This window comes from Nerophis lumbriciformis, linkage group LG21, assembly GCF_033978685.3.
Source record: "Nerophis lumbriciformis linkage group LG21, RoL_Nlum_v2.1, whole genome shotgun sequence".
Lineage (NCBI taxonomy): Eukaryota > Metazoa > Chordata > Actinopteri > Syngnathiformes > Syngnathidae > Nerophis > Nerophis lumbriciformis.
In genome coordinates this window covers 12,900,621-12,926,882 of record NC_084568.2, presented here as the reverse complement: position 1 = coordinate 12,926,882, position 26,262 = coordinate 12,900,621, and the positions used below count along the sequence as shown (strand labels likewise).

The 26,262-nt window shown below is 38.2% G+C and overlaps 1 protein-coding gene across 5 annotated transcripts in view; it reads left to right on the top strand.

Annotated features, from left to right (window-relative positions):
• adam15 (ADAM metallopeptidase domain 15) overlaps nucleotides 1-26,262 on the top strand; it is a 36,552-nt gene that overhangs the window by 891 nt on the left and 9,399 nt on the right. The window contains exons 2-24 of one of the 5 annotated variants that reach the window (XM_061982983.1): nucleotides 4,712-4,809; nucleotides 6,184-6,260; nucleotides 6,327-6,405; nucleotides 6,507-6,583; nucleotides 9,994-10,204; nucleotides 10,642-10,707; nucleotides 10,786-10,857; nucleotides 10,939-11,108; nucleotides 11,191-11,275; nucleotides 11,341-11,489; nucleotides 11,558-11,735; nucleotides 15,237-15,329; nucleotides 15,398-15,593; nucleotides 15,673-15,781; nucleotides 15,842-16,037; nucleotides 16,101-16,178; nucleotides 16,240-16,351; nucleotides 18,605-18,758; nucleotides 18,817-18,925; nucleotides 19,046-19,111; nucleotides 23,563-23,628; nucleotides 23,734-23,849; nucleotides 25,578-25,779. In XM_061982983.1, coding sequence (XP_061838967.1) covers nucleotides 4,712-4,809; nucleotides 6,184-6,260; nucleotides 6,327-6,405; nucleotides 6,507-6,583; nucleotides 9,994-10,204; nucleotides 10,642-10,707; nucleotides 10,786-10,857; nucleotides 10,939-11,108; nucleotides 11,191-11,275; nucleotides 11,341-11,489; nucleotides 11,558-11,735; nucleotides 15,237-15,329; nucleotides 15,398-15,593; nucleotides 15,673-15,781; nucleotides 15,842-16,037; nucleotides 16,101-16,178; nucleotides 16,240-16,351; nucleotides 18,605-18,758; nucleotides 18,817-18,925; nucleotides 19,046-19,111; nucleotides 23,563-23,628; nucleotides 23,734-23,849; nucleotides 25,578-25,680 — 2,660 coding nt within the window. In that variant the 3' untranslated portion in view covers nucleotides 25,681-25,779. Of the gene's footprint in view, nucleotides 1-4,711; nucleotides 4,810-6,183; nucleotides 6,261-6,326; nucleotides 6,406-6,506; nucleotides 6,584-9,993; nucleotides 10,205-10,641; nucleotides 10,708-10,785; nucleotides 10,858-10,938; nucleotides 11,109-11,190; nucleotides 11,276-11,340; nucleotides 11,490-11,557; nucleotides 11,736-15,236; nucleotides 15,330-15,397; nucleotides 15,594-15,672; nucleotides 15,782-15,841; nucleotides 16,038-16,100; nucleotides 16,179-16,239; nucleotides 16,352-18,604; nucleotides 18,759-18,816; nucleotides 18,926-19,045; nucleotides 19,112-23,562; nucleotides 23,629-23,733; nucleotides 23,850-25,577; nucleotides 25,943-26,262 lie in introns of all 5 variants that reach the window. The other 4 variants (XM_061982982.1, XM_061982985.1, XM_061982984.1 and 1 more) reach the window with 4 other exon arrangements.

Here is a 26,262-nt window from a genome sequence, read left to right as displayed (position 1 = left end):
ATTTGCCTTTTTTTTTTTTTAATTGACAAAAAAAGGGTATAAAACAAACAAACAAAAACATTTGAAATGATATAAAGACTTATAATTGAGATTTGAAGTTGATCTGGAGACTTAAGTAATGTTTTTTTATGATTTATTGACCTGATTGCTCCAATTGAAATATTTTGGGGGAAAATATTGCATATTTTGTGGGTTTGCCATTTTTAAAAAAAACGTTGTTAAAAAGGGCATAAAACAAACAAAAACATTTAAAAAAAATATTTACGTATAGATCTGAAGTTAATCTAGTGATTTAAGTGTTGAATGTTGTTTTTGTGGATTTTTTTTTTTTTAACTGAAAAAAAAATATTTTTTTTAACTGACATTGCTGGAAAAAATAATAATGAATTAAAAACAATATTGTTATGAGTTATTGACCTATTTAGGGGTCAAATTACTTCACATAAAAAATCCACTTTGCAATATTTATTGGGGAAAAAATTGCATATTTTGTGGATTTGCCTTTATTTTTTTTAAATTGACAAAAAAGGGTATAAAACAAACAAACAAAAACATTTAAAATGATATAAAGACTTATAATTGAGATTTGAAGTTGATCTGGAGACTTAAGTAATGTTTTTTATGATTTATTGACCTGATTGCTCCAATTGAAATATTTTTGGGGAAAATATTGCATATTTTGTGGGTTTGCCATTTAAAAAAAAAAACATTATTAAAAAGGGCATAAAACAAACAGAAACATTACAAAATGATTACAAAAAATAATTTACGGATAGATCTGAAGTAAATCTAGTGACTGAAGTGTTGAATGTTGTTTTAAAAACTTTTATGAATGGGGTGCTTTTGGATCCCCAAGAATTTTAGTGGATTTTTTTTTTTTAACTGAACAAATAATGTTTTTTTTTAACTGACATTGCTGGGGAAAAAATAATAATGAATTAAAAAAAAATGTTGTTATGAGTTATTGACCTATTTAGGGGTCAAATTACTCCACATAAAAAAAATCCACTTTTAAATATTTATTGGGGAAAAAATAGCATATTTTTTGGGTTTGCCATTTAAAAAAAAAAAAAATTGACAAAAAGGGTATAAAACAAACAAACAAAAACATTAAAAATGATTTAAAAAACTTACAGTCGAAATTTGAAGTTGATCTGGAAACTTAAGTGTTGAAAGTTAAAAAAAAGTATCACTTATTTTTAAAACTTTTATGAGCCTTTTGGATTTTAGTGGGACTTTTTTTTTTTTTTAAACTGACATTGCTAGAAATAATATTAATGAATGAAAAACAATAGTGTAATGAATTATTGATACTTAAAAAATATTAGACAAAATAGCATAAAACAAACAAAAACATAAAAAATGATTTAAAAACGTATAATCGAGATTTGAAGTTGATCTAGAGACTTACCGTATTTTCCGGACCATAGGGTGCACCGGGTTATAGGGCGCATTAAAGGAGTTTCTAAACTTTTAGAACATTAATTCTTCTTGGTAAATCTGAAAAATAAAAAGAATTGATTAATTATTTCAAAAGTTATTCAAGTTTAGGTGATGAACGCTTTTTTTGTGTCACCCTGTAAATGTAAAACACTTCCTTGTGGTCTACATAACATGTAATGGTGGTTCTTTGGTCAAAATGTGGCATAGATGATGTTTTACAGATCATCTTCAAGCCGCTTTCTGACAGTCTCTTCCGGAAGTGCCGTTTTGTGGGCGGTCTTATTTATGTGGCTCACCTTTGGCAGCGTCTTCTCCCCGCCATCTTTGTTGTAGCGGTGTAGCGTGCAAGGACGGGAGTGGAAGAAGTGTCAAAAGATGGAGCTAACAGTTTTAATGACATTCAGACTTTACTTAAATCAATAACGGAGCAGCATCTCCTCATCCGGAAACAACAACACAGGAAATGTCTCGTGAAAAACCGTCAGACTGGAACTCTCTAATAACTAAAGTTCCTTGGGTGAATAATGTAAACTCACTACACCGGTATGTTTTAGCGCTTTCATGGCGAGTTTACTGACAGATATAAGCAATAACTTTACACTACTTTATATTAGAAATGGCAACAGCAGAGGAGAAATGTGCCATAGCAAGAAGATAAAGGAAAAAGAAGAAGCTTATCGACTCGCGGACGCACACAATTTTTCAGGACTTCTGCAGATCCAAAATGCAGATTAGCAGGTACCAGAAGGTAAGAAAAGTTGCCTTTGCATAATATTGCGAAACAAAACGCCAGATGATATGTCTTATCTTATACACACACCATAATAATACTCCTATGTTGAATGCGCCGACAATTATTCAAGCGGCGCGGCTTCATAGCTGACCAAAGTCGTACTAAAGCATTTTGATAGATTTTTGAGCGCCGTGTGTAATGTTCTTTATTTTCAATAGAACATTTAAAATGTTGGTGTTGTTTACTTGAGACATATTGCCATCATAGTGCTGTCTACACGTATCTCTTATATTTGACTGCCATCTACTGGTCACACTTATCATTACACCATGTACCAAATAAAATAGCTTCGAGGTGAGTAAGCTCAACCAAACTTATTCGTTACATTAGGTGTACCGGGTTATAAGGCGCACTGTCGAGTTTTGAGGAAAAAAAGGATTTTAAGTGCGCCTTATGGTCCGGAAAATACGGTAAGTGTTGAAAGTTAAAAAAAAAAAAGTATGATTTATTTTTTAAACTTTTATGAAAATATGGTAAGTGTTGAAAGTTTAAAAAAAAAAAAGTATGACTTATTTTTAAAATTTTTATGAGTAGAAGGGTTTTGGATCACCAATAGTTTTTGTTGTTTTTTTCTGACATTGCTGGAAAAAAGAATGATTAATTAAAAACAATGTTGTTATTAATTATTGACCTATTTAAGGTTCCAGGTACTTCACATACAAAAATCAACTTTGAAGTATATTTTGGGGAAAAATTGCATATTTTGTGGGTTTGCCAATTTTGAAAAAAAAATTGACAAAAAGGGTATAAAACAAACAAACAAAAACATAAAAAAAAAAAAAAAAGATAAAAACCTAACAGATAAATCTGAACTTGATCTTGAGATACAAGTGTTGAAAGTTTTTTATTTTTTTTATTTTTTTTTAGTATGACTTATTTTAACACTTTTATGGGTGGGATCCTTTTAGATACCCAAGACTTTTAATGGATTTTTTTTTTTTAATTGTCATTGTTCAAAAATAATAATGAAAACAATGATGTTATGATGTAATTGACCTATTTATGGCTCCGATTATTTCACATCCCAATATTCCACTTTGAAATTTTTGGGGTGGAAAATATTGCAAAGTTTTCTTTGACCAAAAGGGCATAAAACAAACTAAAAAAAAACATTAAAAAAATAATAAAAACTTAAAATCTACAGATAAACTTGAAGTTGATTTAGAGACTAAAGTGTTGAAAGTTAAAGAAAAAAGTATGACTTATTTTAAAACATTATATATATATTTATATATATTTTACCTCTTTGGATCCCCAAGATTTTTATTGTTTAATTTTTTTAAACTGTCATTGCTCAATGAATACAATGATGTTATGATGTAATTGACCTATATATGGCTCCAATTACTTCACATCCAATATTCCACTTCAACATTTTTGGTATGGATAAAATTTCATTTTTTGTCTGTTTGCCATTTAAAAAAGTTTTTTTGGACAAAAAAGGGAATAAAACAAACAAAAACATTAAAAAAAATTATAAACAGTTGTAATCGACATATACATCTGAAGTTGATATAGAAACTTAAGTGTTGAAAGTTAAATAAATAAAAAAAAGTATGACTTATTTGTACACATTTATGAGTGGGACCCTATTGGATCCCCAATATTTTTATTGTTGTTGTTTTTTAAACTGTCATTGCTCAAAAAATGATAATGAAAACAGTGATGTTATAGTGTAATTGACCTATTTAAGGCTCCGATTACTTCACATCCAATATTCCACTTTGAAATGTGTTTGATATTTAAAAACAATTTTGACAAACAGGGCATACAACAAACATACAAAAACATTAAAAAAATATAATTTAAAAAACAAGTTATAATGAACAGATAGATATGAAGTTGATTTAGAGACTAAATAGTAAAAAAATAAAAATAAAAATAAACTTATATTACCAGTTTTATGAGTGGGACCCTTTTGGATCCCTAAGACTTTTAGTGGATTTTTTTTAAACTGTCATTGCTCAAAAATAATAATGAAAACAATAAAGTTATGAAGTATTTACTTATTTAAGGCTCTGATTACATCACATCAAATATTCCACTTTGAACATTTTTGAGGTGCAGATTATTGCATATTTTGTGTGTTTGCCGTTTAAACAAGTTTTCTTTGACAAAAAGGGCATACAATAAACAAGACAAAAACATAAAAAACGATAAAAACTTATAATTGCAAGACAAATCTGAAGTTGACCTATAGACTTCAGTGTTAAAAGTAAAAAAATAAAAATAAAAATAAGTATGACCTATTTTAACACTTTTATGAGTGGTACCTAAGGATCCCCAATAACTTTAGTGGATTTTTAACTGATATTGCACAAAAGAATAATAATGAAAACAATGATAACATGAAGTATTCCACTTAGAAAATATTTTTTTGGGGAAAATATTGCATATGTTGTGTTTTTGCCATTTGTTTTGGACAAAAAAAAGGCATAAAATAAACCTTTTTTTTTTTAAACTTTATATCAACAGATAGAGACCTGAAGTGGTGGCGGTCCACCCTTGTGGAGAGGACGAGTCCCTTCGTGATGGTGGATGGGCAGAGGCGGAACCTGGCAGAGGCGCTGCAGGTGAGGCATGTCTACCTTTTTGAAGTCGATGATGTCACTGTTGAAGACGGAAAAAAACCCTTCCTGTTAGGTCTTGAACAGGAAGTGGCTTCAAGGCACTGATTAGATAGCAGATATTGTTGGCCACGCCCACATCCTGAGGTGAACATTGCAGCTGATTTAAACAAGCACTGCCTGCTCATCAAGTCATTGAAAGTCCAGCCTTTGTCCTGGTCCTGGTCTTGTCCAGTTTAACGAGGAACATTATCACAATTTCAGAAGGGTTAAAACCATTAAAAATCATGTTCCCAGTGGCTTATTTTATTTTTCGAAGTTTTTTTCAAAATTTTACCCATCACGCAATATCCCTAAAAAAAGCTTCAAAGTGCCTGATTTTAACCATCGTTATATACACCCGTCCATTTTCCTGTGACGTCACACAGTGATGCCAATACAAACAAACATGGCGGATAGAACAGCAAGCTATAGCGACATTAGCTCGGATTCAGACTTGGATTTCAGCGGTTTAAGCGATTCAACAGATTACGAATGTATTGAAACGGATGGTTGTAGTGTGGAGGCAGGTAGCGAAAACGAAATTGAAGAAGAAACTGAAGCTATTGAGCCATATCGGTTTGAACCGTATGCAAGCGAAAACGACACGACAGCCAGCGACACGGGAGAAAGCGAGGACGAATTCGGCGATCGCCTTCTAACCAACGATTGGTATGTGTTTGTTTGGCATTAAAGGAAACTAACAACTATGAACTAGGTTTACAGCATATGAAATACATTTGGCAACAACATGCACTTTGAGAGTGCAGACAGCCCAGTTTTCATCAATTAATATACTCTGTAGACATACCCTCATCCGCTCTCTTTTCCTGAAAGCTGATCTGTCCAGTTTTGGAGTTGATGTCAGCAGGCCAGGGAAGCTAGGGTCGATATTCTTCTATGCCATCTCTGTCGTAGCATAGCTTTCGTCGGTAAAGTGTGCGGAACAAACGTCCAATTTCTTGCCACTTTCGCATCTTTGGGCCACTGGTGCAACTTGAATCCGTCCCTGTTCGTGTTGTTACACCCTCCGACAACACACCGACGAGGCATGATGTCTCCAAGGTACGGAAAACAGTCGAAAAAACGGAAAATAACAGAGCTTATTTGACTCGGTGTTTGAGAAAATGGCGGATTGCTTCCCGATGTGACGTCACAACGTGATGTCATCGCTCCGAGAGCGAATAATAGAAAGGCGTTTAATTCGCCAAAATTCACCCATTTAGAGTTCGGAAATCGGTTAAAAAAATATATGGTCTTTTTCTGCAACATCAAGGTATATATTGACGCTTACATAGGTCTGGTGATAATGTTCCCCTTTTAACAAGCTAATGCTTTCAGGCCGGTCACCCAGAGCGACTGCAGTGTGGCTTGGAAGTCCGAGGTCAGCTGCTCCTTCTGGACCTGGAGAAGAACCGGTGAGTGAGCAGCCACGCGATGACATCATTTCCCAGCTTTGTGCTGATTGTCCTCGCTCTGTTCAGCGACTTCCTGCCCAAAGCGCCAAACATCTTCTTCTACCTGCCAAACGGCACAGGCGTGTCCGCGACGGACGACCCCGTGGTGAGTCTTTGAACGCACCCCCCCCACCCCCCACCCCCCCGACCTGTCTCACTGCGGCGTCCATCTCTGACTCGTGTGTGTGTGTGTGTCTGTGCACGCAGATGCACTGTTTTTACCATGGCAACGTGCGAGGGTTTCCTCGCTCCAGAGTGGCACTGAGCACCTGCCTGGGTCTCCGGTGAGTCGCCATCTTGAGAAGCGACGTGACAGGATTAGCGTTAGCTACTTTCTTTCTCCCTCTCGCCGGCTCGTTAGCACAGACGTGGCCTGCATGGCGCCAGCGCCTGTGCCCAGCGCCCTCTGAAGTTTGAGTGTTGTTCTTGTGGCGCGTGTCAGGACGTGAAGAAGTTGTCAGCAGTTTCAAATCTCTTAATCCGTTTATTCTTCTCAGCAGAAAATGTGAGGTTTTCTCTTCGGGATTACTAACTCTGCTGACCTCTGACCCTGAGCGATTAGTGGATTTATTCATTGGTACACGTCAACCCCATTGTCCCGCTTTTTGGACATTTATTGATTGTTGTCGAGCGTGTGCGCACGTGTTGTGTACAAATATGTCCTCAAATATGTCTCAGCAAAAAACGTCACGCCGCTCGTTATTGGTCCCCATCTTTCACCTGCATCTAAGTCCTCTGTGTACTTCTAGTGAGGGACTAAGTCCATGTAGCAAGGAACTAATTCAATGTAGTGAGGAACTAAGTTCATGTGGCAAGTAACTCATTCAATGTAGTGAGTAATTTAGTCCATGTAGCAAGTAACTAATTCAGTGTAGTGAGAAATTAAATCAATGTAGCAAGTAATTATTTAAATGTAGTGAGTAACTAAGTCCATGAGGACGTAACTAATTCAATGTAGTCAGGAACTAAGTTCATGTCACACGTAACTAATTCAATGTAGTGATTAACTAAGTCCATGTAGCACGTAACTGATTCAATGTAGTGATTAACTAAATCCATGTAGCACGTAACTGATTCAATGTAGTGATTAACTAAGTCCGTGTGGCAAGTAACTAATTCAATGTAGTGAGTCACTAAGCCCACGTAGCAAGTGAATAATTCAGTGTAGTTATTAACTAAGTCCGTGTAGCAAGTAACTAATGCAATGCAGTTATTAACTAAGTCCATGTAGCAAGGAATTATTTCAATATAGTGAATAACTAAGTCTATGAGAACGTAACTAATTCAATGTAGTGAGTAACTAAGTTAATGTAGCAAGTAATTATTTCAATGTAGTGAGTAACTAAGTCCATGAGAATGTAACTAATTCAATGTAGTGAGTAAATAAGTTAATGTAGCAAGTAATTATTTCAATTTAGTGAGTAACTAAGTCCATGAGCATGTAACTAATTCAATGTAGTGAGTAACTAAGTTAATGTAGGAAGTAATTATTTCAATTTAGTGAGTAACTAAGTCCATGAGCATGTAACTAATTCAATGTAGTGAGTAACTAAGTTAATGTAGCAAGTAATTATTCAAATGTAGTGAGTAACTAAGTCCATGAGGACGTAACTAATTCAATGTAGTGAGGAACTAAGTTCATGTTGCATGTAACTAATTCAATGTAGTGATTAACTAAGTCTGTGTAGCAAGTAACTAATTCAATGTAGTGAGTCACTAAGCCCATGTAGCAAGTGAATAATTCAGTGTAGTTATTAACTAAGTCTATGTAGCAAGTAACTAATGCAATGCAGTTATTAACTAAGTCCATGTAGCAAGGAATTATTTCAATGTAGTGAGTAACTAAGTCCATGAGAATATAACTAATTCAATGTAGTGAGCAACTAAGTTAATGTAGCAAGTAATTATTTCAATTTAGTGAGTAACTAAGCCCGTGAGCATGTAACTAATTCAATGTAGTGAGGAACTAAGTTAATGTAGCAAGTAATTATTTCAATTTAGTGAGTAACTAAGTCCATGAGCATGTAACTAATTCAATGTAGTGAGGAACTAAGTTAATGTAGCAAGTAATTATTTCAATGTAGTGAGTAACTAAGTCCATGAGAATGTAACTAATTCAATGTAGTGCGTAACTAAGTTAATGTAGCAAGTAATTATTTCAATTTAGTGAGTAACTAAGTCCATGAGCATGTAACTAATTCAATGTAGTGAGGAACTAAGTTAATGTAGCAAGTAATTAATTCAATGTAGTGAGGAACTAAGTTAATGTAGCAAGTAATTAACTCAATGTAGTGAGGAACTAAGTTAATGTAGCAAGTAATTAACTCAATGTAGTGAGGAACTAAGTTAATGTAGCAAGTAATTAACTCAATGTAGTGAGTAACTAAGTCCATGTGGCACGTAACTAATTCAATATAGCGATTAACTAAGTCCATGTAGAAAGTAATTAAGTCAATGTAGTGAGTAACTAAGTCCATGAGCACGTAACTAATGCAATGTAGTGAGGAACTAAGTTAATGTAGCAAGTAATTAACTCAATGTAGTGAGGAACTAAGTCCATGTGGCACGTAACTAATTCAATGTAGCGATTAACTAAGTCCATGTAGCAAGTAACTAATTCAAAGTAGTGAGTAACTAAGTCCATGAGCACGTAACTAATGCAATGTAGTGAGGAACTAAGTTAATGTAGCAAGTAATTATTTCAAGGTAGTGAGTAACTAATTCAAGGTAGTGATGTGACAACATTAAAGTAGCAATGTGACTAATTCCATGTAGCAATGTAAAAAAACAAGTTGATGTAAGTCCAATTAATGAGTAACTAATTCAATGTAAATATGTCAGTTGTCGCAATGTAACTAGGTCTATGTAGCGATGTAACTAAGTCCATGTAACGTCTTCAATATAGCCATGGTACTGCGTCAATGTAACTAACTCAATAGCAATGTAACTAAGTCAGTCTAGTGATGTAACAAAGTGAATATAACCATGTTACTGCGGTAATGTAACTAAGTCAATGTAGCGAGTAACTAATTCAATGTAGTGATGTAACTAAGATAATGTGGTGATGTAACAACATTGACGTAGCAATGTGATTAATTCAATGTAGCGATGTAAAAAATGTTGATGTAACTAAGTCCAATTAGTGAGTAACTGATTAATGTTAATAAGTCAGTTGTCACAATGTAACTACGGTAAGTCAATATAGCGATGTAACTACTAAGTCCAATTAGTGAGTAACTGATTAATGTTAATAAGTCAGTTGTCACAATGTAACTAAGTCAACCTACTCAGTTGCCTAGTGGGTGGCGTGTCCGCCCTGAGATCGGTAGGTTGTGAGTTCAAACCCGGGCCGAGTCATACCAAAGACTATAAAAAATGGGACCCATTACCTCCCTGCTTGGCACTCAGCATCAAGGGTTGGAATTGGGGGTTAAATCACCAAAAATGATTCCCGAGCGCGGCCACCGCTGCTGCTCACTGCTCTCCTCACCTCCCAGGGGGTGATCAAGGGTGATGGGTCAAATGCAGAGAATAATTTCGCCACACCTAGTGTGTGTGTGACAATCATTGGTACTTTAACTTTAACTTTAACTTTAACTTCAATATAGCGATGTAACTGAGTCTAAGATTGAGTTTAAGTTGATGTAGTGAGTATTTAAGTTGTAAATTCACGTTTTGGCTGTTCCGCCCACAGCGGCGTCATCGCCATCAACGCCACTCTGAGTTTTGAGCTGCGGCCGCAAGAGCTCCGCCCCTTCAAGCAGGACGTGGCGAGCGAAGGCGATGAAGGAGACGGAGACCACCTGCTGTACTCTACAGGTCACGTGAAGGGGGGGGCAGCGAGGGGGTGCGGGGTCTCGGTAGGCCCAGCACCCCCTCCCCTTCAGCACAGCAGTGTGGGACGCGTGCGTGACTCGATGATGACGTATCACTTTGATGTGGCAAACACACCTCTGACCTCCGTGTGTGTGTGTGTGTGTGTGTGTGTGTGTGTGTGTGTGTGTGTGTGTGTGTGTGTGTGTGTGTGTGTGTGTGTGTGTGTGTGTGTGTGTGTGTGTGTGTGTGTGTGTGTGTGTGTGTGTGTGTGTGCAGAGCAAGCGGGACATCCTGTCGGAGACCAAGTACATAGAACTGGTGCTGGTTGTGGACCACCAGGAGGTCAGTGGTCCCCCCTGACAATACTTGCACGGCCACCCATCATCTGACCTCCGTGTGTGTGTGTGTGTGTGTGTGTGTGTGTGTGTGTGTGTGTGTGTGTGTGTGTGTGTGTGTGTGTGTGTGTGTGTGTGTGTGTGTGTGTGTGTGTGTGTGTGTGTGTGTGTGTGTGTGTGTGTGTGTGCAGAGCAAGCGGGACATCCTGTCGGAGACCAAGTACATAGAACTGGTGCTGGTTGTGGACCACCAGGAGGTCAGTGGTCCCCCCTGACAATACTTGCACGGCCACCCATCACCATGGCGACCAATGTTGTAGTTGTCTTTCTTCCAGTTCATCAACTACCAGAAGAACAACAGGACCATCATCTACCGCATGCTGGACGTGGCCAACCAGGTGGACTGGGTGAGACCCTTAATGCCGCTGTCGCCAAAGTGATGCTTCTGCCGAGACTCCAGCTCATCCTCCGCCCTCTCCCTCGCGCAGTTCTACCGTCCTCTGAACGTGCGCGTGGCGTTGACGGGTTTGGAGATCTGGAGCGACCGCGACAAGATCCACGTGGAGAAGAACCCTACCGACACACTCAACAACTTCCTGGAGTGGCGGACCAGAGAGCTGCTTCCCCGCCTCCGCCACGACAACGCCCAGCTCGTCATGTACTGTACACCCGCCGCCATTCACTGCCAGGCCGCCGGCGCCGCCTGCTACCGACTCCCCCTCACGACTTTGTGTCCGCAGGGGCAGCGCCTTGGACGGCACCACGGTGGGCATGGCGTCGCAGTCGTCCATGTGCTCCAGAGACCGGTCGGGAGGGGTCAACGTGGTGAGTGAGACGGTGGACCACGTCCCGTCGCCGTAGCAACGCTCTCACCCTGTCGGCTGTGGCAGGATCACCTGGTGAGCGTTCTGGGCGTGGCCTCCACGGTGGCCCACGAGCTGGGGCACAACCTTGGCATGAGTCACGACACGGCCGAACGCCACTGCTCCTGCCGCAACGATGCCCGGCTGGGGGGCTGCATCATGGAGCCCTCGACCGGGTTAGACCCTGCAGGTACAACGTGCGGCTTTGACATGTGATGAACTTTGACCCCTCCCTCCCCCCCAGGTTCATGCCCGGGCAGCAGTTCAGCAGCTGCAGCGCGTCCGACCTGTCCGTCAGCCTGCTGCACGGGGGCGGCATGTGCTTGTTCAACGTGCCGCACCCAGATCGCCTCGTGGGCGGACCCCGCTGTGGGAACCTGTACGTGGAGCGTGGCGAGGAGTGCGACTGCGGCCTGATGCAGGTACTCACCCCGGAGACTCTGCGGGCGGAGCTAGCGCGCACACTGCAAAAAGTCAGTGTTCAAAAACAAGAAAAAGAAATACAAAAATGAGGGGTATTTTACTTGAACTAAGCAAAATTATCTGCCAATAGAACAAGAAAATGTGGCTTGTCAAGACTTTCCAAAACAAGTCAAATTAGCTAAACTCAATGAACCCAAAAATACCATAAATAAGTATATTCTCACTAATAACAAGTGCACTTTTCTTGGTAGAAAAAAAAAAGAGACCTTTTTGCTCAATATGTTGAAAAATATTCTTAAATGAAGTAAATGCTAGTGCCATTATCTTGACATAATGATATGCGCTCGGCGTTACATTTCTTGAAACCAGAAAACTTATACTAAAAACGAATTTATTTTTCTTAATGGAAAGGCAACAAGGCAACCGCTTGTTACTCTCGGGGTTTCCTAGCCACTCAGGCAAATCATATGGTCTAAAAATGCATTTTTCTATCGATAACATGACATCATCGCGCCAAGTGCGTGCTCTTTCAGTCGATTAGTGCATATATACAGCCCGGCCCCCGGCCAACATTTTTTTAATTGTAATTTTGAAGAATTTACCTGAATGTGCATGAACTATTTCTGTTCAAAATTGTTAGAAATGTTGTGTTTCCTAAAGGGGAGGTGACGGCTTAGACACCAGAGGGCAGTATGTAGAATGATTTATTATATATATAGTACATATATATATATATATATATATATATATATATATATATATATATATATATATATATATATATATATATATATATATATATATATATATATATATAATAATAAAGAATAATAATATAAACTAAGGAAATGGAGTGTGAACTAGATCCAAGAGTGTGTATGGTGTAAGACTATGTGTAGTAGTGATGGGTCCGGCAACACCGATGCATCGGCGCATGCGTCGAGCTCATAGAGCAAAACCCTGTGTCGGTGCACGTACCGCTTTTAGAAAGTCACATGACCGATCATGAGCTGTTTTGGTCACGTGACCGATACGCGAACTGTGTCGCACTGATGCCTCCTCTGTGCCCTGTGAGCGGCTCTTTTCTACAGCCGGAGAAATAATAACTAAGAAGAGAAAGCGTCTAAAATGTAATACGTCGGAAAAACTTCTTTTTTTTTTTTTTTATAAAAATGTGTAAAAAAATAAAATTAAAAAAATTCCCAGTCCACAATCATCCACAACACGTTCTCTTAGTTTTCCATGTTATGATACATGTTCACATTATTTATTGACTGTATCTAAAAAAGATTTAAAAAATATTTTTATTTAAATGAAGATATGAAATAATCCTAAATGAAATACAATGAATTGGTTTATATTATTGTATATACTAGGGCAGGGGTCACCAACGCGGTGCCCGCGGTCACCAGGTAGCCCGTAAGGACCAGATGAGTCGCCCGCTGGCCTGTTCTAAAAATAGCTCAAAGAGCAGCACTTACCAGTGAGCTGCTTCTATTTTTTAAATTGTATTTATTTACTAGCAAACTGGTCTCGCTTTGCTCGACATTTTTAATTCTAAAAGAGACAAAACTCAAATAGAATTTGAAAATCCAAGAAAATATTTTAAAGACTTGGTCTTCACTTGGAATAAGCGGTAGAAAATGGATGGATGGATGGGTCTTCACTTGTTTAAATAAATTCATTTATTTTTTTACTTTGCTTCTTATTACTTTTAGAAATACAATTATAGAGAAAAAATACAACCTTAAAAATGATTTTAGGATTTTTAAACAAATATACATTTTTACCTTTTAAATGTCTTCCTCTTCTTTCCTGACAATTTAAGTCAATGTTCAAGTAAAAAAAAAAATTTTTATTGTAAAGAATAATAAATATTTTAGCTTCTGTTTTTTCGACGAAGAATATTTGTGAAATATTTCTTTAAACTTACTATGATTAAAATTCAAAAACATTATTCTGGCAAATCTAGAAAATCTGTAGAATCAAATTTAAATCTTATTTCAAAGTATTTTGAATTTCTTTAAAAAAATTTCTTCTGGAAAATCTGGAAGAAATACTGATTTGTCTTTGTTAGAAATATAGCTTGGTCCAATTTGTTAAATATTCTAACAAAGTACAGATTGGATTTTAACCAATTTAAAACATGTCATCAAAATTCTAAAATGTATCTTAATCAGGAAAAATTACTAATGATGCTCCATAAATTCTTTTTTTAATTTTTTCAAAAAGATTCAAATTAGCTAGATTTTCTCTTCTTTTTGTCGGTTGAATTTTGAATTTTAAAGAGTCGAAATTGAAGATAAACTATGTTTCAAAATGTTTTTTCTTTTTCTTTTTCGTGTTTTCTCCTCTTTTAAACCGTTCAATTAAGTGTTTTTTTCATAATTTATTCTCTACAAAAAACCTTCCGTAAAAGGGAAAAAAAATGTACGACGGAATGACAGACAGAAATACCCATTTTTTTAATATATATAAATTTATTTAGCTATTCTTGTTTGAATCACACTTACGTGTAACTTACAAATGACAATATATTTATTTACTTAAGTGTGTATCAAACTGGTAGCCCTTCGCATTAATCAGTACCCAAGAAGTAGTTTTTGGTTTCAAAAAGGTTGGTGACCCCTGTACTAGGGCATAAAATCAGTGTCAGTTGAGTCGGTCCATAGGTTGCCTGTAGGGATTTTTAATGTCCAGAAGATGTCAGTATTTAGTGACACAGTATCGACACAGTATCAATACAGTTTTGCAATGTGTCGAAACGCTTCATGACGCCTCATCAACCCATCACTAATGTGTAGTATTCAACTGGAGGGTTTTACCACGTGCAGGCTTGTCGCTGCGTGGGTGTGCTGCGCTCAGCGTGATCGGGGGCGTGTCCGAGCGCGCTGTCAGCGAGAGAGCGCATGTGGGCGTGGCCCGCGGTTCGCTCGTCAGGATGAACAGATGAGGGCGCATTGGAATGCGCCCTGGCCGTGACAAGAAATGTCACATGTCAAATGTTTAAATATTAACTGTCAGTTTACTGTACTGTGCCAACTGTACTACTATATGAGTACGTATTTTCTATTGTTTCATTAAAAATAAAACAGCAAAGTCCATTTGGCTGTCATCTGTTTTAATTATTAGACACAATTGTGTCAAAATCATGATTTTTTTTTCATGCTTAAAATAAGAAAGTATTACTTTAAAAAGGTAGTTTTATACTTGTGAGTGTTGATGACACAGCTTTGCAACAGTTGATATTCTAGTTTCAAGCATGTTTTGCTCAATATAGGTCATAAAATCTCAACAACAAGCTGTAATATCTTACTGAGATCATTTAGGACCAAAACACTTAAAACAAGTAAAACACTCTAACATAAAATCTGCTTAGTAAGAAGAATTATCTTATCAGACAGAAAATAAGCAAATATCACCCTTATTTGAGATATTTAATCTTACTTAGATTTCAGTTTTTGCAATGTATTCACTGCTGCTGCGCTCTGATTGGTCAGGAGTGCCAGGACCCCTGTTGTAACGCGTCCACCTGTCTGCTGCTTCCCGGAGCTCAGTGCTCGTCCGACGGCGTCTGCTGCCACGACTGCCAGGTTGGTGTCTTTTCACGTCTCGCCATACCCGCGCGCCACCTCTGACTTCAGCTTCTCTGCCTCACCAGCTGCGGGCGGCGGGCTCCGTGTGCCGAGAGCCGATCGGAGAGTGCGACTTGCCCGAGTTCTGCACGGGCTCCTCCCCCCACTGCCCCCCCAATGTCTTCCTGCAGAACGGCGAGACCTGCGAGGACGGCGCATCCTTCTGTTACGGCGGCGTGTGTGCGAGCATGCGCGCGCAGTGCCAGACGCTGTGGGGACCCGGTAGGTGGCACCGAGCTAGCCAGCTAGTCCAGATGAGTTAGTACTGTGGATAACGTCTGAAGCGCTCTCACCCGGCAAGACGCCAGCAGCGCACCTGCCGTTTGTTTCTCGTCAGTCAACAAACAAGGAAGCAAGTTCGGAAACTGCGGAGAGCTGAGCAACGGCACCCACGCCCCTTGCGGGTCGGCGTGAGTACCCTCACCACGCCGTTATAGCGCCGTAGCCTTGGCTGATGTCATTTCCCGCAGTGACGTGCACTGCGGCAGGATCCAGTGTCAGGGCGGGAGGGAGCGCCCCCTGCTGGGCACCAACGCCGAGATCCTCACCACCACCGTGCGCTTCAACCACAGCGACCTGGTGTGTCGCGGCACCTTCTTCCACCTGGGAGACGACGTGTCCGACCCCGCCTTCGTGGCGGAAGGCTCCGCCTGTGGCCGCGGGAAGGTATGAGCCGCGGCGGTCAGCGTGCAAACACGTCAACCGAAACACTCGCTCTTCTCTCGGCAGGCCTGTCTGGACCACAAGTGTCGGGACGCGTCCGTCTTTGGCGTGGACGAGTGCCGCAGGAAGTGCAACGGTCACGGCGTGAGTCGGCGCCGCCCGTTCTCACGCTGACAGTCCGTTCAGCCTCCCCGTGTGTTTTCAGGTGTGCAACAGCAACAACAACTGCCACTGCCAGGAGAGCTGGGCACCGCCCGATTGCGCCAGCGCCGGGCACGGGGGCAGCGTGGACAGCGGACCTGCGCACGCCGTCGCAGGTACACACACGTGCACGCCGACCAGCGGCTGCAGTCATACTTGCCAACCCTCCCGGATTTTCCGTGAGACTCCCGAAATTCAGCGCCTCTCCCGAAAACCTCCCGGGACAAATTTTCTCCCGAAATTCAGGCGGAGCTAGGGGCCACGCCCCATCCAGCTCCATGCGGACTAGGTCCGCTTTCCCACAATATAAACAGCGTGCCTGCCCAATCACGTGATAACTGTAGAATGATCGAGGGCGAGTTCTTGGTTTCTTATGTGGGTTTATTGTTAGACAGTTTCATTAACGTCCTCCCAGCGCGGTAACAACACACAACAAAAGCAGTCACGTTTTCTTCTACCATAAAGCAGTTTGTCTGCCGTAAACAGCAATGTTGTGACACTCTTAAACAGAACAATACTGCCATCTACTGTACATGCATATGTGACATTAATCTAGGGCTTTTAGAGAGTGCAATGCACAACTGCGCACACAACAAGGAGACGAAGCAGAATGCATCATCAGAGAGGGTGTTCAGCATGGTTAGAAAAATAGTGACAGAGAATAGAACAAGGATGGACAATTCAACCCTTAACTCAACAATGAGTAGATGAGTGTTATGTGTGTGTATATGTGTAAATAAATGAACACTGAAATGCAAGTATTTCTCTTATTTATATATATATATATATATATATATATATATATATAATAAAATAAATATACATATATATATATATATATATATGAAATACTTGACTTGGTGAATTCTAGCTGTAAATATACTCCTCCCCTCTTAACCACCCCACCCCCAAGTATGGCTGCAGTCCTATTCAACCTGCGTGCGTGCGTGCGTGCGTGTGTGTGTGTGTGTGTTCTGGCAATGCATACTTAATGGGGACATCGCTCTGTTTACACCAGTGGTTCTAAACCTGGGTTCGATCGAACCCTAGGGGTTCGGTGAGTCGGGCTCAGGGGTTCGGCGGAGGTCAAGACACACCCGACTCATCGTGTAAATAAAAACTTCTCCCTATCTGCGTATTACTGATACGGCAACAGCAGAAGTCAGACTGATTTGCAGGTGTGTAATTTGTTGTGAGTTTATGCACTGTGTTGGTTTTGTTCTCTGAACAAGGTGATGTTCATGCACAGTTCATTTTGTGCACCAGTAAAAAAAACATGGTAACACTTTAGTATGGGGAACATATTTTAATTAGTTGCTTATTAACATGCAAATTAGTAACATATTGGCTCTTAACTAGTCATTTTTTTTAATGGTCCTCAGTAGTCACGCACAAAGGCATGGCCTTATTATAACCCTAACCCTAACCAAAAAACTCTAAATTAAGTCTTTGTTACTTAGAATATGTTCCCCATACTAAAGTGTTACCAAAAACATATAACTTTGTCTTGAATTTGAAAAAACAAAACATTTTATTTTTCACTAAAGAAGGGTTCGGTGAATGCGCATATGAAACTGGTGGGGTTCGGTACCTCCAACAAGGTTAAGAACCACAGTCACCTTTAGCGGACCTTTGACGGTATGGGGACAAAAAAACAGGTCCCCTTAAGGGAAACCTTTTTAAATGATAGTCAGATCCCTTCTGAAGATGCCTAAGTGATTTTTAAGCTTTGGCCTATAAAACATGTTTACTGGTTAGTTTGAGTGTGAGGTTTAGTTCTGGTTTAGTGTTCCTTAGGATGACATTTTCATACAGCATGATTATAAAACATTATTACCTTAAAGTATGATTCACATTCAGAATTTTCCATCCTTCTATATATGGTAGTTGGAGTTGCAGACAACTTCATTACTGCTAAATAGCAGTTTTCAGTAATGTCACAGAAGATGCAGGATTTGCTTTAACATTTAAGTGGTGAAACTTCCTATAAGAGGACAGCTGTAGTGCTGTATTCTGACAATCATGTCATATTTAATTTGAACTTTTTTTATTTTTAAACTTTTTATTTTTTTTAATGGTCCTCAGTAGTCACGCACAAATTTGTGTGAATTATGTAAAATTATTTACATTGTGTCCCCATGAAGCATATTAACTCTTTTTCCCCAGGGTCCCCAGTAAGAATGATCAGCACATTACTTCATCAATCCAGAGATTCAAAGAGCTAACTGGGCAGTGGCCATTTTACCTCATTTTTTTTATGCCTCCACAACCTGTAGAAAGGGTGGTCCCCACAAGTGATGATCAAAAACTTGCTCCCCATTCCAAATGATAACCAGTATGTGTGTGTGTGTGTGTGTGTGTGTGTATAGAGTCCGATCCAGTCCGAGTCGCCATGCTGGTCCTCTTCCTCTTCATCCTGCCCATGGTCCTTCTCCTCCTTGCGCTACGCTTCACCCGCGCCCGTGGACTTTGGTCGCGTTTGCGAGTCCACAAGCTGTTTTCTAAATCCACACAACACAACCGGTACGTCACCGTGCGTGTGTGTTTGTGCATATTGTCACTCCTGTGACTTCCTGTCTAGGACGCCAGCGACCGAGCGACAGAACGACGCGGACGTCGAGCAGGTGCGTCCGCTGAGATACCATGGCGACACGCTGACGGACATCCCCGAGGCTCCGCCCCTCATCCAGGTACTTGCCTCGCCTTCACCGGTCCTCATGGAGATTCCAGGCTTTTATTGTGAAAGAGAGGCTAAGGAGGAAGTGCCGGCTGTCGCTCTACTTCCTGCTTCCTTTTTTCTGTCCTATCAGGTTTATGACAGACCTGCTCCTCCCACTAAGCCACTCCCCTCGACCCCCGTATTAACCCCCCCGCAGGTAAACAGGTAGAAAGTAGACATTTCTAGAAGGTAAAATATAGAAAGTTGGACCTTCTACCGAGTAGAACAGGTGTGTCGAACTGTTTTTTATTGAGTCCCACATTGAAGTTGTGGTTGGCCTCAGAGGGCCGCATTGACAGTAAATAATAATATTTTAATAAATTTTTTTGTACTGGATGTACAATGCAAAAAAATCTGTACGTTTTGCAGTAAACTGGCAGCTTGATCGCAATAATTTACCGTGTAATTTACTGTGTTTTTTACAGCATATTACTATAAACGAAAAAACAGTACCGCTGTTTTTTTAAGGTAGCTCATTTGCCAGAAATTTCTTGCAAACATATATGTTTTTTGTTTTTTCTACTGTAATAGAAAACTGCTTCTTTATGTTACAAATGAGCTGCCAGTTTTTTTTACCGTAAAAACAACTAGATTTTACGGTATATTACTGTGAATTAAAAAGTGACAGCTTTTTTTTTTACCGTAAAAAAGCAGTTTTGTATTTACAGTTTTAAAAAAAACATGATATTTACAGTAAAATTCTGGCAACTGAGCTGCCAGTTTTTAACCGTAATGAAACCGCGTTACTCTTTTCCCATTTACAGTAATACGCTTTAAAAATCACCTACAATTTTACGTTAAAATTATTGCAACTGAGCTGCCAGTTTTTTACTGTAAAAACTGTAGATTTTACGGTGTATTACTGTAAACTGCAAAATTGCACCACTGTTTTTTTACAGTAAAAAACCGGCACCTTAGTTGCCAGAATTTTTTTTTAAAAGCAGTTTTCAATTTACAGGGAAAAAAAACACAGTAAAAGTTTGGTAATTGAGCTGCTATTTTTTTACCTTTTAAAAAAAAAAATAGCGTCACCTTTTTCTTTTTTACAGTAATACGCTGAAAAACACTGTACATTTTACCGTAAAAGTATTGTGACTAAGCTATCAGTTTTGTACCGTGTAAAAACAACTGTAGATTTTTTGGTCTATTACTGTAAATGGCAAAACGGCACCACTGTTTGGTTTTTTTACAGTAAAAACTGGCAGCTTAGTCGCAATAATTTTACCGTAAAATGTACAGTGTTTTTTACAGCATATTACTATAAACAGAAAAACAGTTCCGCTGTTTTTTTACGGTAGCTCATTTGCCAGAACTTTTCTGTAAAATTTACGTTCTTTGTATTTTTACTGTACATAGAAAACTGCTCATCTACGTTACATTTTGCCAACTGACCTGCCAGTTTTTTACCGTAAAAACAACTGTAGATTTTACGTTGTATTACGGTACTGTGAATGGAAAAATTACACCTTTTTTTTAACCGTAAAAAAGCAGTTTTGTATTTACTGTTTAAAAAAACAGTAAAATTCTGGCAACTGAGCTGCCAGTTTTAACCGTAATAAAACAGCATTACTCTTTTCCCATTTACAGTAATATGCTGTAAAAACCACCTGGAATTTTACATTGAAATTATTGCAACTGAGCTGGCAGTTTTTTACCATAAAAACTGTAGATTTTACAGTGTAAATTGCAAAACTGCACCACTAGTTTTTACAGTAAAAAACTGGCAGCTTAGTTTCCAGAATTGTTTTTAAAAAACAGTTTTCTATTTACAGTTAAAAAAACTTACATTTTACAGTAAAATTTTTGGAACTGAGCTGCTATTTTTTACCTTATAAAAACAGCATCACTGTTTTTCCATTTACAGTAATGTCCTGAAAAACATCGTAAATTTTACCGTAAAGGTATTGCGACTAAGCTACCAGTTTTGTACCGTGTAAAAACAACTGTAGATTTTATGGTTTATTACTGTAAATGGCAAAACGACACCACTGTTTTTTACAGTAAAAACTGGCAGCTTAGTCGCAATAATTTTACAGTAAAATTTACGGTGGTTTTTACAGCTTATTACTGTAAACGGAAAAACAGTACCGCTGTTTTTTTACGATAGCTCATTTGCCAAGACTTTGCTGTAAAAAAAATGTTTTTTACTGTACATAAAAAACTGCTTCTTTATGCTAACATTTTGCAAACTGAGCTGCCAGTTTTGAATTTTACAGTGTATTACAGTAAATGGCAAAATTACACCACATTTTTTTTACAGTAAAAAACTGGCTGCTCAGTTGACAGATTTTTTTAAGCAGTTTTCTATTGACAGTAAAATAAAATTACCTTAAAAAACAGCGGCACTGTTTTTCCATTTACAGTAATATGCTGTAAAAAAACACCGTAAGTTTTACCGTAAAATTATTGCAACCACATTTTTTTTACAATAAAAACTGGCAGCTCAGTTGCCAGAATGTTACTGTAAAAAAGGAGTTTTCTATTTACAGTTAAAAAAAAAACACGAAAATGTTACATTAAAATTCTGCTAACTGGGCTGCCATTTGATTAACCTTAAAAAATAGCAATGCTTGTTATCCATTTACAGTAATATGCTGTAAAAACCAAACCGTAAAATGTTTGCGACTAAGCTACCAGTTTTTACCGTATAAAAACTGTAGATTTTACGGTGCATTACTGTAAATGGCAAAACGGCACCACTGTTTTTTAACTGTAAAAACTGGCAGCTCAGTTGCCAGAATTTTACTGTAAAAAAGCAGTTTTCTATATACATTTAAAAAATTAAAAAAAACATGTACATTTTACAGTAAAAATCTGGTTACTGGGCTGCCATTTTTTAATCTTAAAAAAAAGCAGCACTGCTTTTTCTTTTCCAGTAATATGCTGTAAAAACCACCGCAAATTTTGCGGTAAAACTATTGTGACTGAGCTGCCAGTAGATTTTACAGTGTGTTACTGTAAAAGGCAAAACAGTACCACACTTTTTTTAGGGTAAAAAAAAACTGGCAGGTCATTTGAGTTTGACACCTGTGAAGTAGAAGGTTCTAGAAAGTTATTTTAAAAAGTGAATTACATCAAAATCAGCGAATAAAAACACTTCCCAGAGAGTGGTTTTTATGTGTGCGGATTTTGTCCCCATAGATCAGGCCTGGGCAATTATTTTGACTCGGGGGCCAAATTTAGAGAATAAAAATGTGTCTGGGGGCCGGTATATCTATTTTTTAGGAAAACTAATACAAAACCTCACAATAAAGTCTGATTGAATGCTAAAAATGTTACGACAGACAGCCTTAAAAACGGAATGGAATTTTACATGTTTCTATGAATGATAAAACCCCGAATATTGAGAACATATGAACGTCACACCCCCTCTCAATCGACATATTTTACAATCAAGCCACACCCACACTGCTTGGTGCCTCGTCTGACCTGCTGTGACATAGATTACCATAGTAACTAGTAGAGTTGTACGGTATACGGGTATTAGTATAGTACCGCGATACTAATGAATCATATTCTGTACCATACCGCCTCTGAAAAGTACCGGTTCGCCGCACCCTAAGATTTTTTGTTAAGATAAAGCCAATAATGCAATTTTTTCTGGTACCCTTTATTTAGAAAAGTACCGAAAAGTATCGAAATAATATTGGTATCAGGACAACACTAGTCACTAAAACATCATGCAAAAGCGCAAATTCCAACCATAGAAATACTTTGTATAGTTCAAGACGTATGGTAATTAGAGAACATCACTGCACATCATAATGGCAGCTGCACTTTCCATCTTAAAGATATAAAAAAATTATTTGGGAATGCCCGGCGGGCCAGATTGAAAAGCTTAATGGGCCGCATGTGGCCCCCGGGCCTTAATTTGCCCAGGTCTGCCATAGATACTGTAGTAAGTAGAAAGTGTTCTAGGAAGATTTTCATTGCATGCACATGTTAGCTTTAGCATGTTTCATGCACATTCCGCATGCATGTTAGCATTAGCATGCTCTTCATACTTAACGTATTTACATGTTAACATTAGCCACATCCGTGATCGCTCATGTTAGCTTTAGCATGTTTCATACACATTCTGCATGTATGTTAGCCTCAGCATGCTATTCATCCTTATTGCATGTGCATGTTAGCATTAGCCGGATCCATGCGCGGTCATAGTTTTAGCATGTTTAATACACATTCCCCGTGCATGTTAGCTTTAGCGTGTTCTTCGTCTTTATCGCATGTGCATGTTAGCATTAGCCGAATCGATATCTTCTCTTCACACTCTTGTTAGCGCTGTCATGTTTCATACACATTTTGCATGCATGTTAGCATTAGCATGTTCTTTGTCCTTATCGTATGTGCATGTTACCTTTTAGCCAGATCGAAGCAGGTTCATGTTAGCATGTTAGCTTTATTGTACGTGCATGTTAGCATTAGCTGGATCCATGCGCGGTCATGTTAGCTTTAGCATGTTTAATACACATTCCGTGTGTGCATGTTAGCGTTAGCATGTCCTTCGTCTTTACAGCATGTGCATGTTAGCATTAGCTGGATTGATATGCTGGCTAGCATGTGTCTTGGCGCTCCTCTCACGTTCTCATCTTCTTTGCTAACATCCAGCCGCTAGTGAACCGGCCAGCTGCGCCCAATAAGCCACTCCCCCCCGACCCTGTCTCACCTGGACAGGTAAAACACCTGTTAGCATTTGGCTAAGGTGTCGGACGTGCGCCAGGATTGTTTATCGCGGGGCTTTGTCGTGTTTTGCTGACAATGTTGTTGACGTCTCGTCAGGCTCCGCCCAAACCAGCACTGCCCAGAAAGCCCTTGGTGGTCCCGCCCCTCCCCCACAGAGCAGCACTTGGCGCCAACGCACCGCCAGCACAACGCTCTGCAGCGCTCGCTAACAGGTTGGACCAATCAGAGGAGAGGACAAGAAGGGAAAACAGGAAGTGACTGCCCCCCCTCCACCCTTAAAATCTCCCCATACTCGTCCCCATTGTTTTGTTTTAACGAATTATGATTAAAAAATGTAAACGTTATAAACTTAAAAACATAAATTAAATTAAAACCATAAAATGTTAACATAAAAACATCAATAACATAACCATAAAACGTTAACAACTTAAATGTAAAACGTCAACAAAAAAACCTTAATGACTTAAAATCTGTAAAACAATAACATAAAAACCATTAAATGTTAATAACCTAAAAACCATCAAATGTTAATAACATAAAAAACATAAAACGTTAACAACTTAAACATAAAATGTTAACATATATAAACTATAAAAAGTTGACAACGTAAAAAACAAAACAATAACTTAAAAACCATAAAACGTTAACAACTTATAAAAAACGTTAACATAAAAATAACAAAAAATATTAAAAGGTAATGACTTAACATCAGTAAAACATTAAGAACATAAAAACTATAAAAGGTGAAAAACATCAAACATTAACTTAAATGTAAAACGTCAACAAAAAACCTTTAAAAAATAACATAACATAAAACCTTAATGACTTAAAATCTGGAAAACAATAACATAAAAAACATAAAATGTTAATAACATAAAAAACATAAAACGTTAACTTAAACATAAAATGTTAACAAAGATAAACTATAAAAAGTTGACAACGTAAAAAACAGAATAACTTAAAAACCATAAAACCTTAACAACTTATAAAACGTTTACATAAAAATAACAAAAAATATTAAAGGGTAATGACTTATCAGTAAAACATTAAGAACATAAAAACTAAAAGGTGAAAACATAAAACGTTAACAACTTAGACATAAAATGGTAACTTATAAACTATGAATAGTTTACGTAAAAAACTAAACAATAACTTAAAAACCATAAAACGTTAACAACTTATAAAAAACGTTAACATAAAAATAACAAAAAATATTGAAGTGTAATGACTTAACATCAGTAAAACATTAAGAACGTAAAAACTATAAAAGGTGAAAAACATAAAACGTTAACAACTTAGACATAAAATGGTAACTTATAAACTATGAATAGTTTACGTAAAAAAACTAAACAATAACTTAAAAACCATAAAACGTTAACATAAAAATAACAAAAAATAGCATAAAACGGTAATGACTTAACAACCGTAAAACATTAAGAACATAAAAACTATAAAAGGTTTAAAACATAAAAACGATAAAACGCTAACAACTTATAAAACGTTAACATACAAATACAATTTGTTTCGAAAAAACAGTAATGACTTAAAATCCATCAAACATTAAGAACATAAAAACTAAAAAAAAGGTTAAAAAAACCCCCATAAAACGCTAGCAACTTAAAAACGTTAACTTCAAAAAAGTTAACTTAAAAATTCTAAAATGTTAACAAAAACAATAACATTACAAAAAAGTGATACACTTAAAAACCATAAAATGTAAATCACATTAAAACCATAAAATAGAATAACCATAAAACGTCAACAACTTAAAAACAGAAAACGTTAACTTAAAAACCATAAAAGAGTAATAACTTTTAAAAAAAAAACACACATTTTATAAAGCATGTAGCGGGCATGTTCACATTGCTAACAGCTGACATAATTGACGTTCAGCCGATGAAAAACAGGAAGTAGTAAATCTTTGTCTTTCCTCCTTCCAGCCGACGCCCTCTTCCTCCGACACGACCCACAGCCCCGCCCAGACCGCCCCCTGCTGCCAGCGGGGGTGTAGTGCCTTTCTCTCACCGGCCTGGAATCTTTTAAACGCGGGAGGTTTTTTTATGTTTTTTTTTTAGTCCAGACGACTGGGAGCCACGCCCACTTCCTGTCCAGAGGCGGGAAAAGGAAAAAGAGGGACGATCTGTGAGTGACGATGTCACTTCATGCTCCTTGACAAAATAAAGTCATGTGATTACGTGCATGTGGTCGTCTTGTGCGGCGGTCAAACGGGAAGTGAAAGAGGAAGTGGTGGAGCCTCTTCCTGCTGTCCGTCAGTCTGTTTTGCCAACATTGCAGCTCCTTCTGAGTGAGTCGTTAGCATGTCCCGCCAAATGTTTTTGATTGGTCACATGATGATCACATGATGCACTTGACTCTGCAATCAGGAAGATGTGTTTGTGTTCTCCCAAACTTCGGCGACGTCAATCGTCATCTGTAAACTTTACAGTAAAATTCTGGCAATCGAGCTGACAATATTTTACCGTAAAAAAAACAGCGGTACTATTTTTCCATTTACAGTAATAAGCTGGAAAAATCACCGTAAATTTTACAGCAAAATTCTGGCAACTGAGCTGTCGTTTTTTTTACCGTAAAAACAACTAGATTTTGCGGTGTATTACTGTAAAT